The sequence below is a fragment of the Kryptolebias marmoratus genome, linkage group LG13 (assembly GCF_001649575.2).
Source record: "Kryptolebias marmoratus isolate JLee-2015 linkage group LG13, ASM164957v2, whole genome shotgun sequence".
In the NCBI taxonomy this organism is placed as follows: domain Eukaryota; kingdom Metazoa; phylum Chordata; class Actinopteri; order Cyprinodontiformes; family Rivulidae; genus Kryptolebias; species Kryptolebias marmoratus.
This window is the reverse complement of record NC_051442.1, coordinates 6,680,059-6,698,294: the sequence shown is the minus strand read 5'-3', so window position 1 is coordinate 6,698,294 and position 18,236 is coordinate 6,680,059. Positions and strand designations below refer to the sequence as shown.

The window sequence follows — 18,236 nt, the reverse complement described above, 5'->3', positions numbered from 1 at the left end:
AAAGGTGCCATGGGAACATAAGAGATGTGGTGAAATCTATCTGTCTGCAGCCATTCATGAGACCATGAGACTCTGACGTCTTACAAGGAAGTATTGCTTTTAGAGTCACAGACAGTAATAAACGCAGCTGTTGAATTTTCATAAGTCTTGATTTGCTTTCTTGTTCTGTTGTTGGAAGACAAAAACATTCCTTTCACGAGAAATCATAGTGATTCTTTCTGGTTTATAGGTTGATTTCTCAACAAGAATAAAGGCAGATTCCCAGGAGACTTACATTAAGTGACTACTCAATAAACTGGTTAAAGACACACAGATTTAGATTATGTTTTAGTTAATGACCTATGGGTTTTAAACAAAGACTAACAGCTCTATGCTCTTTGGTTGGTACCTGCTATTTGTGTGATGATTCAGACTTTTCAAAACAACAACAACAAAAAGAAAAGGCATAAGTTTTCTCAACTAGTTGCCTATAATCCTGGCTATAGGTTATTATTCACAAAACCTTAAAAAGACACCACTGTATTGTAGATGAACATATCCCGACAATACAGTAAAGATCTGTATATTTTTAATTCATATGGTATAAAACAGTCTATACATAAAGTTTCAAATAAAACAATCCACAGAACTTAAAAGGTAATAAATATCGGACGTTTAGCAGTAATAGAAATGTGAAGCACAAATTAGTGCTAAAATCTCATAATCACTTTGGGTCTTTGGCTTACACAACTAAATACCAAACCTGAGTGAGACAGACCTTCAGTAACAGTTTATACAACCGCACAGACAAGCATGACAGAAGGGCTTTGCGTGGTGGTAATATGAGAGTAGCAAATCCTCCCTCCTTTCTGATTTTCCTTTTTGCCTTCTTTGGTGTCTCTGTAACATCTTATCCATCACTTCCTTTCCATTCACTGAAGTCTGAAAATGCTCTCTGGTGTCTCATTTAATAAACTGAACCTGGGCAGCTGGAAACCTCCAAATCAGGGCTACTCTAATGTCACGCTCAGGTAGATACATCTTTGCATGAATAGAGGAAACGTAAGCTCCCCGGGGTCACATAAAAGATCAAAGCTTTCTCTTTCTTTGGTTTCTGCTGTACATTAATACAGTTTGATTGTTCCTGAGGTTCAATGGAATTAATCAACTCGCTGTGTCTTTGCTCACATCTGCTGACAGAAACTATTCAATGAAATAAATCTGGCCAACAGTGTCTCCAGTTATAAGCCAGTTTGGACAGCATGACCAGCGATAAACTGATTCATATCAAATTGATGAGAATGGGAACACAGTTCAAGACTGTGTTGCAACGACTTGAAAAAATGTCTGCTATTTAAATTTCCCCTTTGTGTCATCTCCTGACCTAAAATTTTCAGATTCAAGTTCAAGCAGCATACTTTCATTAGCAGGATGAGAATTGAAACTAAAGACACACTGAATTGCCAAAGGAGCAGACATGAAGAGCTCCAGATCCATTGTTGGCATCCTTCATCGTATTCTGTATTTGACATTTCCTCTTTTTAATTTTGAACTCCTGTTGGAAATTCCAGCCTGACTGTGTGGGATTTTTCTACTGAGCAGGAAGCGACACATGGAAGCTATGAGGGGTTTCCCTTCACCTTGAGAGCTTGAGAGGAAATGCAGTATTTTTGGTGAAGCTCCAAGCAGGCATATGACTGGATTACTTTTACGGTTGTTTTCACTTGCGCAGGGAGAAATTTAATGGAACTGTATGATTTTATTCCAAGGAACTTTGCTCATATTTTGTCACGACTGTCCACAGGCCACTGGATGTCATACACAATTTCCTAAAATAGAAGTAATTGTGTTACAGTGGGAAAGCAGGGATGAGGTAACGATAATGTGTCATAACTAAACCAGCATAAATCCCATGTGAAACTTTCACAACCACATTTTACCTTAAAGATATCCTCCAATGATTTAGGATGTTTCTTTTTCTATCAGTAATTTGCATAGCCTCTACACTAAAGTAAATTAAAAAAATGATTTATCTTGAATAAGATTTCCTCAGACCCCACCTCACGCACAATGACCACCGGAGACAGGCACCAGCTCTCCCGCAACTCAGCACAAAAAGTAGGTAAATAAAATTAATGGATGGATGGATGGATAGATTCATCATCAAGTGTAATGCAAAGGATCAGATGAAGTGGTGTAAAGCACATCACCACTGGACTCTAGAGCAATGAAGACGTGTTCTCTAGAGTGACAAAGTGTCTTCAATCTGATGGACGAGTCTGGGTTTGGAGGTTGTCTGATTGCATTGTCCCAAGTGTAAAGTTTGGTGGAGGGGGAGATTATGGTGTGGGATTGTTATCAGGAGTTGGGCTTGGCTGCTTAGTTCCAGTGAAAGGAATTATAATGCTTCAGCATACCAAGACATTTTGGACACTTTCATGCTCTCAACTTTGTGGGAACAGTTTGGGGATGGCCCCTTCCTGTTCTAACATGACTGTGCACCAGTCCACAAAGCAAGGTTCATAAATACATGGATGAGTGAGTTTGGTGTTGAAGAACTTGACTGGCCTGCAAAGTCCTGACCTTAACCTGATAGAACACCTTTGGGATGAATTAGAGCAGAGGTTGTGAGCCAGGCCTTCTCATCCAACATCGGTGTCTGACCTCACAAATGAGCTTCTGGAAGAATGGTCAAAAGTTCCCATAAGCACTCTTAAACTTTGTGGAAAGCCTTCCCAGAAGAGTTGAAGCCGTTCTTTCTGCAAAGGGTGGGTTAACATCATAATAAACCCTATGGATTAAGAATGGGATGTCACTCAAGTTCATATGCATGTGAAGGGAGATGAGGGAGTACTTTTGGCAAAACAGTGTACCTCTCAAGCTTGTAAAGATTTATCTCACTTCACAATGTGTTTTACCATTTGGTAATAAGGTTTCCTTTAGGAATATTTTTTTGCACCAGTCAATCAACAGTTAATTAACAACATTGCAGATTTTTTTTTTAATTTCTTCTCTCATGCTACAGTGTACAGTTGCAGATTTAAGTAAGTGGGAATGTCCTACGGCCATACTTCAAGGCAAACAGCAATGTTTTGGCTCACAGTTCCTCAGTGTCATTCATGGAAGCTAACCCATCATTATAGTGAGAGCTAATGTGGCCTAGCACTATAGTCCTGTGGAAAGAATGAGGCCTCACAGTGTGGAAGCTGAAAGGTTTGAATTGCACGTCACTTGAAGCTTCCAGTCTCGGCCCAGGAGCTGGCAGCTGAAAGCAAATTCTCTAAGCTAACATTAATAGGAGCTGACAGAAAAAGTCTTTGCATGACTTACAGACCGTAATTCCTTTTCTGCTTGAAAATGAATTTTACTTTTAAAACAAAAGCTTGTGCATGACAAACAAGAACAAGATAATTATTTTCCAAAATCAGTAATTTAAAAAAAAAAAAAAACGTTTAAAAACACGAGACAATTAAAAAATGGAGAAGAAAGATTGACATAAAAAAACCCTGGGAGTATAGTGTTTAAAAAGTTCAGCAGGCGATTGAGACTTTTGAAGGTTCTTTTACAGATTTATAGTGCATCACAAAACAATCTTTTTAGACCACCTACCTGCAAGCTCTGTTTTTGTTTTTCCGTGTTCACTAATTACACAGTAATCCTCAAAATGGCCAGATCAGTCTCAAGGTTTGGAGCATTTCCTGCTCTGCTTTGGCTGTCAGCAGACTGTGGATGAGATGAACTAAAAGCCCTCTGTTCTTCATTTCTCAGAGGTTGCACCTGTCCAGGCTTAATCACATACAGTAAGCGTGATTTCAAAATTAGTTTTTTTTTTTAAACTTAAAGAATCATTTCATATTTGTCTCTTTTTACTCTTTGCACTCTTTTTGATTCTGGATTTTTTTTTTTTTACTGTATGTGCAGAATTTTTATTCATTTTTATTGGTTTAGGTTTTACTGCTCACAATGAGGTAGACCAGATGATCATAAAATGTAAGGGTCCTTCTCATTGTGTCCATCTATATACATTAAAGTGTTTACTACGCAACAGGTAAAAAATATATAGACTAATGGGTTTTTCACAAAAAATAATGGAAGGATTTTATGGAGAAAACTGATAAAATATATTCTGTTGTCATAAATTAGAACCCACAGTTTCAATAATTTTTCCCACAACACTAACAGTCTACTCTTGCACACTGCACCGTCTCTCCAGGCCCAGGGAACCGTAAAGGATTGGTTTGTGTTTGGTTATTGGTGCAGAGTACCATGTTAAAATCCTAATTTTGAATGTCCAGAGGGATACAACCACCCAGGAGGCAGTTGAGACAGAATGTGGTGCATGTGTGTGCATTATCATGACTTTCTGGATCTCAGTTAAACGTAGGCATATGATTCAAATTACAGGCCTCCACCTTACACCCACACCACTCTTCATCCCAGCTTAATTGAAGTTCTGTTTTAAGGCGCTGTCCCACTTAGACTGCTATCAGAGTAACTTTTGTCAAGTTATTAAAAACAGAACATTTGTGCGTCTTGGCTTTAAGCACCTCAGTAAGTACAATCAAAGTTGAATACCCAAAAACCAAATATCAAGTTTCTTCTCCTTCCTTTATTGTCTCCTTCATGGCTCTTTCTTTAAGTACATAGTTTCATTCACTGCCAGTTTTCGTGAATCATTAGCTATGCTCAGCTGCCACTGGAAAACAGGTCAGTGAAATCACTGGGTTTTCTGGATTTATGAGCAGTAGACAATGCTGCCTCATAAATAGTTACTTCATTTCCTTATCTTTTTTTTGTCTCCATTTTGTTTTCCACTAAACCAGCAGGTGTGCAGTCATGCTATGGGGGACAATTAAAGTGCATTCATTCTCAAGAGAGAGGAAAGAGAAAATAGATGACCTCACAGGTGCTGTTTTGTTGAGTTTCTGGTTTGAGTTGCTCATAGTGGTTTTCAGTTGTTTTGACTAAAATGGAAGGGTTACCTGGGGAATTGGGGTGATAAGGTATTCAACATAATAAACTTTCACCTAAAGACAAAAGTTCCATGAATTTTGCAGTCCAGACCTAAAATGAAAGAATAAATCTTTTTAAGGAGACAGTTGGCTCAAAGCTGATATGTGTAATCAAAAGAAACTTTCTTGCTGTACCGTTATAGCAGCTTGAAAGCACTTACAGGTCCTAAATGTAACCAAACTGGCATTTTTATAAGGCAAGCACCAGATGTTCTGCCTTATAAATCTACCATCATTCTAAAGTAAATATCTGTGGAACAGGCGAGCACAGTTAGGGAGGAAAGAGCGTTAGGAGGAAAAAAAAGACAAAGGAATGATTTAAAGGAAGGGTTGAGTTCATTTCAAACAGATGGAGTCAAACCATCTCAGACAGGTGTGCTAGGGTGAAAACAGGTTTGTGCTTCTATAATTGTATTTATCTTACACACACCTGAAAGGGCCTGGGTTAAGGACAGTAAGACAATTCTACATCTACTGAACGTGCTGGAATGACAATGATTTTTACAGATAATTATATGTAATATGTATTTTTCAAGGGCAGTAGTTTAACATCAAGGTATACTCAAAAGGCTATACTAGTGGCTTACTAAACAGAAGGAGCAACATATCTGAACACGTCACTCACTTATCCACAAATCAGTTTGGGGTATTTTATTGGATTATGCTACAGGATTTTCAACGCTTTACACCAATGTTTTATCATTCAATAATATTCTACATGACGTATGTAAAAAAAAAAAAAAAAAAAAAAAAAAAAAAAAGTTTATTTTTATGAATTCATTTATGTAGTTGGGCTTCCCAAAGGCTACCTGAAACAATTTTACCACTGTAGCCTATATAAACATTCCTTGAGTCTTTGTTCGGGGTGATGTTTCTCTCATTCAACACAACAGTCAGATCTTTGCCTTTTATGTCTCATTTGAAAACTTCATTTCTGTGTCTACAATAGATTACCTGAACCTTTCTGGTCATGTTTGTTTAGATCAGTATCATAAATGTAATGTCATTACTGTCAAGTTCCAACAGGAGTGTGTAACTAAATCTATTCTCAGGGGTTTTTCCTCCACTTGCTTTATTCTCAGGCAAGAATGAACTTGTATGCTTGTATCAGTTATTCTTCTGATCATTATCAGGGGATTTAGTGTTGTATAAAAATAAGAAATGAGTAATGAATACTAAAAGGCAATGTAGAGACAGTGATTTCTTATTGAAGACATTTTGTCCTGAGTTGTGGATATATTCTTAGGAAGTTGATAGACCCAGAAAACATTAAGGGATGAAATAGAAGTGCAGTTAAATACTAGAAATGGAAAATTTTTTTAAAATAAGATTAAATAAGATATTGTGAAGTTTAGAATTTTGGAACAGAGGTGTGGTAAGGAGAAGCGTATATACTGACAATGTCTTTTAAAAAGGATGCTCCAATCTTATCCTAGTCCTCACATTTTCATCTGACCTCAAAAAAAAAAAAAATATTTCATGCAAACTTTAAAATGAAACTTGTCTTTAATTTTGGATCTCTCCCAGCGTTCACACTTCTTGCGTGTAAAAAATCAGTTCCTCCAAACACGAAAACATGGAAGGTGAAATAAGGTTTTACTCAATTCCCATGAGGTCAACTGTCTGTGTAAGGGGAGCTAAAGATAACAAATAGGATCTAGTTTGGCGTGTTTGGATCTGTTGTTGTAATCACGATTTAGTGTCTAGGTTTCTCAATGAGTCATCCGGAAGGAGCTGGATGTTTCTTTGTCTCGATTTGGTGATGCAGTTCTAATTTATGTCACCTTTGTCTGGTAAGACCTTGCTCAAAGAGTTTCTGGTTTAATTTGTCTCTAATGTCGAGGTTTCAGGGAGAGTAGGTGTTTTACCTTTTTCTGAAAGTCATCAGCTATAACTGAGGCATTCAAAGCAATGACAGAGTGTGGTTTTAAGTTCATAATGTGGGCTTGCTGGTGTAGAGAAGAATCCAAAATGTGAAAAAACGCTGATTGTGTGTGTGTGTGTGTGTGTGTGTTTTTGTGTCTGTCTGTGTGTGTGTGGTCCAGGCAGGATGACATCCAGCAGATTCATCTGTTGAAATGAGAGGAGTCCTGCCTGAAGAGGCAGTGAACCTCTACCACCTGTGGCTAAGGCGCTTTAAATCAGCCCAAAACACACATTTATACACATGGACACACATGGACACTCAGCCCAGTGGCTTGAAGTTACAACAGTTTTCCTCTCATGTGGCTGTACGGCTGAACTTGTAAACAAGGTTCTCCATCTCAGCTGAAATGTTTATAGTCTGACGCCACGACAGTGTGCAGCCCTGTTTAGTCATTCAAAACTCCTGGATATCTTTTGAAATTCAAAGTTTTAAAACACTATCAGAAGTGGTGACATCAGCACGAGCTTCGCAATAAAACTTTATCTGTACAGTTGGGTCTGAGACAGATGAGGCTGGCTGCCAGCGAGCATTATCTCTGAACTGTGCTGATAGCTGCAGTACACAGTGAGCGGCTCGATGAAATCACCATGGCGTTTGTGCAAATGCATGAAGAGGGCTCTGACCTTAGCCTAAACAAACTTGCTAAGTATACAGTGGAGTTATGTAGGTGTCTAATGCATCTGTCTTGCATTAGTCCTGCAAATTTTTCTAAACTGTTCCAACAGAGTAGCTATATGGAAGGTCTGCGTAATCATGTCAGAAATATTGTTTATTGTTTAACTATCTAAGCCCTGTCAGGATCCATAAACGTTTCAGTTTAGAGAAGTAGTTACCAAAGAAAGCTCAATATTTACTCCGCAGAAGATATTTTGTTTTGACAGGAATATTGGCTCTAAGTCTGACATAAACCTCTGTCTATGTGTATGTGTGTATGTTGGTATTGAAAAGGGAAAAGCAGAAATGAGCCTTACTTTTGTGAAGCCTAATTTATTTTTGTCTCGGAAGAATTGCAGTTTTCTATTCAGGACAGCTTTGTGCTTGTTTTCTCACTCCCTTTTCACTCACTAAGCCAAAACACACCATCGGTGCTGTAATGGGTCAATTCCCACTTAACCATTTCTGATATCTAAGATGTTTTAAGATATTTTCATGTACTTTAAACCAAACAAGAATAAAAAGAATTCTTCAAGCATGTAATTTTTTTTTTGCTTGTTTTTCTTTCTGTGTTTGTAGAACTTCCATCCCATCACCTGTGGTTATGGCAGCATTGGTCGGAAACCTTCATATTCCTCTGAACCGCAGTCCCCTCAGCCCTCTCAGCCCCCTCAGCCCCCTCAGCCTCCTCAGCTCACTCACCTGAATAATGGACACTCCAGACCCAACAACGGCTACAGCTATGGTTACGGGAATGGGACCGGGCATGCTCAGTACAACAACCCAGCGGGTCTTTATACTCCCAATGGTAGTAACGAAGACAGAGCTCTGCCAAACAAAATGGGGGGTCTCAGCCTGAGTGCCACACACAGGTAAGACAATTTTTCTTTTTTTATTCTAAACAAAATTTAACAGGACTAATGTTCAACAACAACTTATAAGACTGATAGCACAAGTGGATTAACTCATACTTACTATTAGGGTTTTAATTAGTAACTAAACAAACTTCAATCAAACTGCACAAATTAGATTGAACAATTAACATTTCAAACCAAACTTTGCTCCTTATCTTTAGAGTTTTACTTATTTGTGCTCTCTACAGAACATTCAACTTGACTTTGAGATGTTTTTTATCGTGTTCATCTCCCGAAACACAGATTAAAGAATGAGCAGAGAGCCGTGTTTTTAGTTTCTGTGTGATCCTGTAAAAAAAACAAGAGAACCATGAACCTTATCTAAGCTCTAGCTTTTAGGTAAGGGCTTATCGGCTTTCAAAATATCTCTCCATGAAATTTCCCAGATCAGCCTCATTGCACACAACGCTGTGAGAAAAACACACAAGGAAATAGTAGCACGTTTCTAGCGACTGTTTTTAAAATCCATCAAACTTTCTCTTGTTAAAACTTCTCAAGGTAGGATTTTGTTTAAAAGCTGAGCTGCAGTATTTTACACTTAGCAGATGTAGGTATGTGAGGGGCCTAACACACACATGCGCTTGCACCCCACCCCTTCACGCCCAAACACACACACTTTGAACACACTTGCACTGACAGCCCTGATATCCTGGAAAAGCGATTTGTTGTTTTGCATCCTTTCCAGTGGGCAATAAAGGCATGTCTTCTGTCCTCCAGTAAACATCCTCTGCAGAACTCCCAGAGTTCCCAGTAATCAGACTGTTAATTCCCAGGTCTCCAAGCATTCACAAAAAGTTAAACACAGATTTAACACTACGCATAGCTTGATGTCACTCACTTTCTCCTGCCCACTCACTGCTGCCATTTCTCTCTGTCACCCAGTTTCACCTCACTGTAGCTCAGACCTTTCGCTTATATACACACTCGTGCTCCTAAAAAGGAGCCTGGAGACAAACGTGCTGTTAAGTGTGTCTGGATTTACACTCATCTGTCAGCAGCCCCAATGTTTGTAAGTTTAAATCTGTTCTGAGCTGAAATTTATCCACAGATTTAGGAGTAATCTCGTGGAGTAATGAGCATGCAGATCCGCAACACACAGGTGTTGCAATTAAGACTGTATGCATGTGGAATTGCATGCAGACTAACTAGAAAGTATACTCTTCTAATTGTACTTTAGTGGAGTCTAATTCTGTCAAAATCTGTTTGAATAACTCTACATCTTTTGTTTGAATAAGATAAACATTGAACTTCTTTCAAACTTTTTTCTAAAGCAAAAACATAATAAATATCATGGATAATAACAGCACTTATTGCACCAAGAGAAATTCTCCAAATGTTTAGTTTCAGTAAATATATTACTCATTTACTACATAACTAAACAAAATATACAACAAATTAGAAAACACAATAAAACACATGAATCAAATAAAGAACCTAACAACAAACTTAAGAAAATAATCCCAAAATGCAACAACAAACACAAAAGTACAACAAACTTAAATGCAAAAGAATAAGCATAACATTTTACAAAAAATAATCCTGTTTTTAAGATTAGACAACAAACACTAAAATAAATTTTTGAAAGAAAAACCCAAATATAACTACAAAAATTCCACTTTGGTGTTTTCAATAGTATCTTTTGTCCATATCCTAACCGAACTTTATTTTGCTCAAGGCCACACTGGAACTTGCTTCTATCCAGGCTGCCGTAGGTTGAGAAATGAGGGTCACCCAGAACAGATCTGCAGTTCATCACAGGGCCAACACAGAGGCAAACACGCTCACTCAAACCTACATTCAGTTTAGAACCTCTAATTAACCTAACATGCATGTTTTTGGATCGTGGGAGGAACCCAGAATAATCAAAAGAAAGAAAGACTGAAAAATAAATCCAGTAAAAAAAAAAAAAAAAGCATATGTTCTGCTGAGAGATTCCTGCTGACATCCACACCAGAAACCTTCATGCTGTGGGTAAATTACACCAATAAATTATTAAATTAATAATACCATTATAGGAGTTTCTTTTTATTCCCCCCCAGTGGTTACTAAAGAAAAATGTATTTGTTATCCTTCCCCCAGTCATCATAAGTCAGCTCCCTTGCAAAAACCTACTACTGACAATGGCTTCCTTTTTGCTTCGCAGCCCAGAGCCTCCCCTACAGTCCCCTGGGGGCCGTAATGGTTTCAACCCCCAGTCAGATGTCTACAAGATGCTGCAGGACTACGAAGAGCCGGCCTCTGAGCCCAAACAGTCTGGCTCCTTCAAATACCTGCAGGAGATTCTGGAAGCTGAGGATGGAGGTAGGAATTTATGGTTTTAAATATATCAATAGTGGAGCAATAAATTAGAGTAGAGTGAGTGCTCTCTAACTTTTACCTAATGCACAAACATACTACCAAATGTGTTGTATTCCATTAACTGAAATCATTATGCTTAAGAATGGCTGACAAATCTAAAGATATCTTGCTTCAGACTAATTATTGCTTTTTTTATTAGTTGATTAGGTTCAGAAAATAGTGCAATATTGTGGTCAGAATTTCTCTTAATAAAAAGTATATTTAAATTGTGTCTTTATCCAGTCAGATGTTAAGCACAAGAACTCTGTTGTTTAACATAAAATTGGCAGATATTCTCATCAAAACAATAGATGTATGTATTTACTTTAGAAATGATAGTACAATGAAATAACTGGGTATCAAAACCTGCCCAGAAAGTGTTATATCAGTTTACTATCTCAATACTATCAAGTATCACAATACAAATATTTGCTCTAAGTATAAAGCAGGTACGGAATAAGTATGTGGTTCATCATGCTTTAATTACTGCATTTCTCACAAACTGGACATGTAAACTGGACATTTAAAATAAATTTATTGCTCTGTAGATGAGACTCCTGCTCAAGCAGTCTCTCCCCATCTGTTAAGAGCTCCTCCATCTTAGCTGCATAGTTTTCCTTTTATAGGAAAACATAGACAATGAAGTTAGAAGACGGATTGGAAGGGAGAGGGAGATTAAAACAAAGAAAAGTAGAGACTAGAGGAAGAGAGAGCGAAACAAAGTATTTTTAAATAGCTCATTTATGGATGAATTTGCAGAGGAGGGAAGTTTACTGCTAAAGAAACTTCACAAAAGACAATAAAGTGAGAAATATGGCTTTTCTGTCTGACAACTTGGCATTCCAGTTTTGTGGAAGGGTCATGTGATGCTGACAGCAGCAGAAAAAAGCTAATCCCTGGAACTAAAACCTTCTTTTCAAGTTTCACGTTTACCACTGATGCAGGACAAAAGTTTCAGGACTGCTAATAAGAAGCCAAGTGCTTGCATGTCCCTGCAGAAATGGACTATAAACCCAGTAGCACCAGTTATTAATAACTAATGCTTCTTTTAACGTTTTTCTACTATCACAAACATATCCATGAGAAAAGTCCTTTGTCGAAGTTAATTTATGAAGAATTGTCAGCTTTAAATGACCATTTTACATTGTAAAAATCACCGTCTTTCCTGTTATCCTGTTATATATAATACAGACATTGAAATGGAAACATAAACTGTTTCAAAAATGTGTAAACTAATGCACTCCCTGATTTTCTTTTTTTGGTAAAATATTGTCATAATATTTCAGGCTCCTTTGATGTAAAAAAAGCTGACAGAATAATTCCCAGCACAAGAAACAATGCAAACTGCTCCTGCGGTGAAGCCTTACCTAGAATAGAGCCAAACCACACCGTTCCCCTAATTTATCACTTCTAAAACCATTTCAAGGATTATTACACTAAGACCTGAAGAAGACAGATGCTAATGACAAATGAAAGCAACTGTAGGAAGACAGAATATAACACTGCTGATGGAGCAAAGAGATGAAAAGCAACCTCCTTTTTCTGCTATCAGTTGTCTTTCAGTTTGCGACCCTGACTGACACTTAAAGCCCTCGGTGAAACATGGAGACGCCTCAAGTTTACATTGGGACCCTCTTAAAAGCTGTGTGTCTCTTTGTTAGTGTTCATAAGTGTCATTTAATCTGTGTGAGAATGTGTAATCTAGCCACAGATGTTGCACACACCTCTGTTGTTGTTTTTAAACGGCCTCATAACGAGGGAAAAAGGCAAGCTGACATTTGACACTCAGCTTTAAGTTGAATCATCATTCTTTTGAATGTGTGCTTCTTTGTCAGCCTTTCAAATCCCTTTAGCTGGTCCCCGTTTGAAGGCGAAAACTCCTGCAGAGGCCATGTTGACTTTTAGGGGATTTTAAAGTTAGCATAAACACAAGGGTCAATTTAGCCTGAATTCCACAGGCTCTAACACAGTTTGATACCAGTGTGAATGAAATAGAGGTGGATGATAAAGCAACATAACATCGTGCTTTTGCAAAGGAGGGAATTTTACAAAAATATTAGTCAAAACAGATAAAGCCAAAAGGAATAGCCGCAGTAGAAAAGTCATATAGGAAGTAGATTATTCAGACTCAGACATATTGAGATGGAGTTTAACTGTGATTTATTTTGGAACCGTTTTTGCACCATTTGCAGTAACTGTACCATTTTGGGTTTTGTTCAGTCATACCTGAAGATGCCTGAAGAAATGAACCTCTGTTGATGCTTCACTGCAGCTTTCCCTCTTTTACAATGTGCCACTTACAAGAACTTGGGAGATTCATTACCCACAAAAACAACCCCAAAGTGGTCTCAGCTTTGGCGCACACCACCATTCACCAGATCCAGAATATTGACTAACCTAAATTTAAGAATAGTTTACAAAAAGACTTATTTTATTTTGATAAAAGTGTTTTTTAAAACTTGATGTGTTTCGTTGATTAAATGTAAAAGGCCTGCTTTATGTGCTCTATCTTTTTTTAAAAATGTACGATATAAGCAAGACTAAACAAGACCTCATTGATCCTGCTTTTTAAACATAGGCTGGAGTTTCTTTGAAAAGCCTTTATCAGTCAGCCTTTGTCTTTCTTAGAAAGTGTTGAACATTAAATGTTTTCCTAGAGTTAATTTTTAGGTTATAGACGCATTAATCCCACAAACAACACCTAATTTCAGCTCTCAAACACGTCCAGTCACATGATAACTGTTACTGAGGAATAGGTGGTGCTTTGAGTCAGGCTCCAGATGCAGGGTAATTAAACTGTGGTTAGTGGTAGTCATAGCTGGTCTTTTGGCCTGAATATCCTCTGTTGGCACATCATCAGTGAAGGGAGGTCATGCTGCAGTTTGGGCATGTGCTCCTCTGATGTGCCTTGCTGTGCTTAGAACCACTGAAGTGGTTCAGACATCCAACACAAAGCTTGTCACTTTCATACACTCTAAGCAGGCATAACTAAATACTTGACAGTTTAAGCTGATAGCCCTTAAAAAAAAACAAGGCATCTATGGGAACGCTTTAACCCATGTTTATTTCCATGATCATCAACCCCCATCATTTATGTGCCATTTATTAAATGGATTGTAACATTTTTGTTCAAAGTTAACAAAAATCCAGCCACCCATTCCAGTAAGATAAATGTCATCACATCTTATCGTCTGTCAGGGAAATTCATGGTGTGATTTGTAGCATAGTGGTGTAACGATGAAATCTTGGACTCTGTAGCATGGGATGCCTTTCCTGTCTGGTGTTTTGCCAAGTTGACTGATGGATTCCTACCAGGAAGTGCCACAACAGAATTTGACCCTTAAATGGATCACACAGGAAAGTGCAAGCGACACAGAGGAGTCGTGGGGAGGACAGGGCATAGGATAAAGATAGAAAAGGGAAATGTAGTGAATATGATGTAAGGACGATAGGAAAGTTCAGGGTATCATGCTGGCCTCATGTTTTGACTTGCCGAGGTGTAAAAAATGCACACTGTGGCCTGACCTTGTCAGAAAAAGAATGATAGGGTTTGATTGTTTAACTCTGTCAGGGTTTACGTTACACCACTGACAGCTGAAAGAGTCTGTTTTACCTCAAAACCATGATTTTTTTTCCTTAACTTTACCATGTGGTTTTCTGCCTCAAGGTAACCAAACAAACAACTGTGAATGAAAACTGTAATTTTTCATTTGTTTCTCAAAGCACGTATACATCTTGTTACCTTTGTAAAAGCTGAACTCCAGTGTTTGTGAGAAATGTTAACCAAGCTCCTACAATCATTAACACATTAGTGTTGTAGATCATCGTTGAGGTTAAATAGTAAAAATGGTCAAATGATTAATAAGGTCTATTAGAACTATGTGGACACCTTGAGTTTCTAGAAACAATCTTTCAGATCAAATGCAGATTATTTGATTTCTGTTGTGAAAGGAATTTCTCTCGAAAACTTGTTTGTGTCTGTCGTATTTACATCTTATTCTTGTCCTTATATTTATTTTCTTATTGTATTGTTACTACTAGGTATGTCGCCGACAGAGAGATTGAGACAGCTAAAATCTCCAATCAGGTCTCCGATACCAAAGTTGGGAAGCCCCATTACCAACCCAGTTGCCAACCCAATGTCTGGTCTTCAGAAGCTACCACAGTGCACACGCTGCTGTAATGGCATTGTGTAAGTATACCACCTTTTATTATTAAAAGTTTATATTAGGAGCAAAAACCATAATCATACTCCTTTGTTGATGAGTGACATTTTTTCCGACATTAAATTATACCAACCACAAGTAAGAGTCAACATATTTCATAAATATGATACACCTTTGAACGATTTGCTGTTTAAAACACTTAAACCACATCTGGAAATTGCATTTCTCCCACTTATTTGGTCACATCGTCTGTGGTCATAAAGTTTTAGACATGAACTATGCAAAGTCGGTGTTCTGCTGTGATCAAAATCAAAGAGGTTAACACCCATCAGCCTGCCCCAACAGGCCCTAACGTCTCTGAACATTTGTATTAATGATTAATCAAAGCCATCCTCCACACCCTGTCCCAAATTACTGCGCAGTTACACATAGGTGCATAAACTTTCACACACACACTGTCCCTTTGCCAAAGTAACCACAAGCACCGGTAATCCCTCCTCTATAAAAGCAGCTGCAGGTAAGCAGTGATGTCATGTGCTTACATTACTTGTTAACAAGAGATCTTTGTGGGGGCTTGCAAGGCCACAGTTAGCCTGTTATGACCTCTGAGCATTTTACAGCATTTTGAGCATGTATGGAGCCTTGTGTCAAGAGATTACCCCGCAAGTTATGTGGCTTCATTGGAAAAGAGGTTAAAAAGAGAAGCAGAGTTATGAGTTAATGGCCATTACCCTGGATTCCAGGTCCAGACAGTAAAACCAAATGAGCATTTAAAGCTCTTACACCTGCTCTCATTGTGTAAGCAAAAGTGCAGAGCTTCTAAACTTATTTATTAGTAGCAAGGCAGGGGATTAAACATGTGCCATTCAGTTTTTTAGGTGTGACTAACGATCTTTAAAACACTCTCATAATGTGCTCTTTGAAATCATCTCTGATATTCACATTCAAATACCCACAGGGTTATAAGTAGCTATAAAACATGATAATGGTGGATTTGCATTGATAATAGACAGTTGAATAAACAACCATGAGTCACTCATACTCATTTCATCATCACGTCTCGCCTTTTTAAGTGTTTCATCATTATGTTGCCTTTCTGCGATGAAGTCACCTCTCTGAAACCTGCTTTCACACATGCTGTTTTACTGTTTGTTTATCATTATAGCATTGTACAAGTCTGCATTTTCCCCCATTTCAGTTGCCCAGCCCAACCATGTTCTAAAGAGAAATTGAAAAGGTGCAATTAAACCACAATGTGACTCTTTTAATGGGGAGTTAAGTTTTAAAACAAATTTATTTTGAGCTCAAATACACATTTATAAAAATCTGTGGCTCAGAAATAAGTGATCCTCAAAAAACATTTTAATTATTACTGTGTGGCAAAGCTCTTGCACAAAATGAGCACACGCCCAAACACTGAAACGCCACACAGAACACTGAAATTAAAGTTTTTATCTTCTAGTTTTCAGTCACCAAAGTCACCATACTTTAGCATATTTTATCACTGGAATAACTCACTTCTGTTCTCATGATTTTTATCGCTAACCGGTTTTATTTTTATTTTTTTTGTGCAGTGGCACCATTGTAAAGGCCAGAGACAAACTCTACCATCCCGACTGCTTCATGTGCGACGACTGCGGCATCAACCTGAAGCAGAGGGGTTACTTCTTTATCGAGGACAATCTGTACTGTGAGACCCACGCCAAGGCTCGCGTCCAGCCCCCTGAGGGCTACGACGTCGTGGCTGTTTACCCCAACTCCAAGGTGGAGTTGGTCTGAAATGAGCAGACTGACATTATTGTAATCTGAATGAGAAATCAAAAGATGGTAGAACGGGGCTACACTGATGAGGCTCTGTCAATCAGGACTGCTGATGTTGGATCGGTTTTGCCTTTTTGGGAGAGTTGTTTGATTCCAGATCAGTACTTTCACACTGACAGATAAATGTTATGTATATTTGGAATACTAAAGTATGTTGATAGATTAAGGCTTGGGGCTGATGAATCTAAAAAAAAAAAACCTCTTAATCTGAAAACCCTTATTTTTCACCTGTTGTGTTTACATTGAAATGTATTCAAGAGAAAAAGCTGGTAGTCAGAAAACAGTGTTCTCAAATATATATTCAGATCACAAACATTTTGATTGTAGATAAAATGTCTTTAATTGCAAATATCAAACAAAAACTACATTTGATTTCAATAACTACTCCGGCTGTCTGTCAGGTTGCCAGGGAAAGCCTTAAAATTAATCACTGATGTGTGTCATGATTAACTTTTTGTTTTTAGAAAGGTTTATTGTTAAACCCAGATGGAACTAATATTGGATGTAACTTTTATAAAATCAGCACACTTTGGCATTTTGTTAAACATATTCACTTCTGGTGTTAGCCTTTGGTTTTTAAGGTTTAATCGTTTCACACTGCTTTGTTTAACCATTATACTCAAGTTAACAAGAGTTACTGTACATGTTTCTAATTTACACGCAAATCAATTTTCATACGCTCTGTGCAGGAATTGGGAAAAATTAGGGTTTTTACTTTTTAATTCACTTTACAGCAACTATCCAATGGTTTGTTAGTTGTGACTTAGTATTGTAGTCACCATTTTCTGAGGTCTGAGTGGGTTAATACATGTAATGTGGACATTTAATCAGAGACAATATTCTCAGGACATTTCTCCTTCATGCCTTTGACTAAAAGAAGAAGTGCAGCTCTCACACGGAAGATTTAAGATTCGTTTTCAAAACAAAATCTCACTGGGCTTTTGTAAAAACCTGTCCATGTTAATACCAAAATGCTCTCCAGTTCTGATGGCAGGTTTTAAAAATGGTTGTGTGCATCTGAGACCAGACACAAAGCCATGCAAAGTTTAAATAAAACCCTTGTAAACTGGGACCCAACAGCCCACAACATGTGGGAGTAATACTCACCGTTCGAGTTGTCTTGGATGCAGTACAAACGTAGATTTGTTACAGTCTTCGCTTGGAGGAGAGAAAAAGACAGAAGTTGGAAATGTGCATCATTTTAATTCCCTTCCTGCGATGAATTCATGTGTCTGATTAAAGCCAAGGTCACAAAGCAAATGAAATGTATTTCAACATTTCCTCTGAGAGCAGGGGGAGCAGAGAGGAGAGGTGTGTGAGGAGGACTCGTTTTCTCTCCCAGCACAAAATTGTTCATTTGCAAAAATTATAAGTGTGTTATTATGCAGCCATGTGTCCTGAATGATTGTATATTTTATTTGGACAA

General features: G+C 37.9%; 1 protein-coding gene across 1 annotated transcript in view; it reads left to right on the top strand.

Annotated features, from left to right (window-relative positions):
• The window catches only part of pdlim4 (PDZ and LIM domain 4), a 38,853-nt gene extending 21,355 nt beyond the window's left edge, over nt 1–17,498 (top strand). Inside the window, exons 4-7 of the mRNA XM_017421232.3 lie at nt 8,152–8,444; nt 10,630–10,787; nt 14,865–15,015; nt 16,564–17,498. Of these exons, the coding sequence (XP_017276721.1) occupies nt 8,152–8,444; nt 10,630–10,787; nt 14,865–15,015; nt 16,564–16,768 (807 nt within the window). The 3' untranslated portion in view covers nt 16,769–17,498. The remainder of the gene's footprint in view (nt 1–8,151; nt 8,445–10,629; nt 10,788–14,864; nt 15,016–16,563) is intronic.
• Nucleotides 17,499–18,236: the final 738 nt, after the last annotated feature.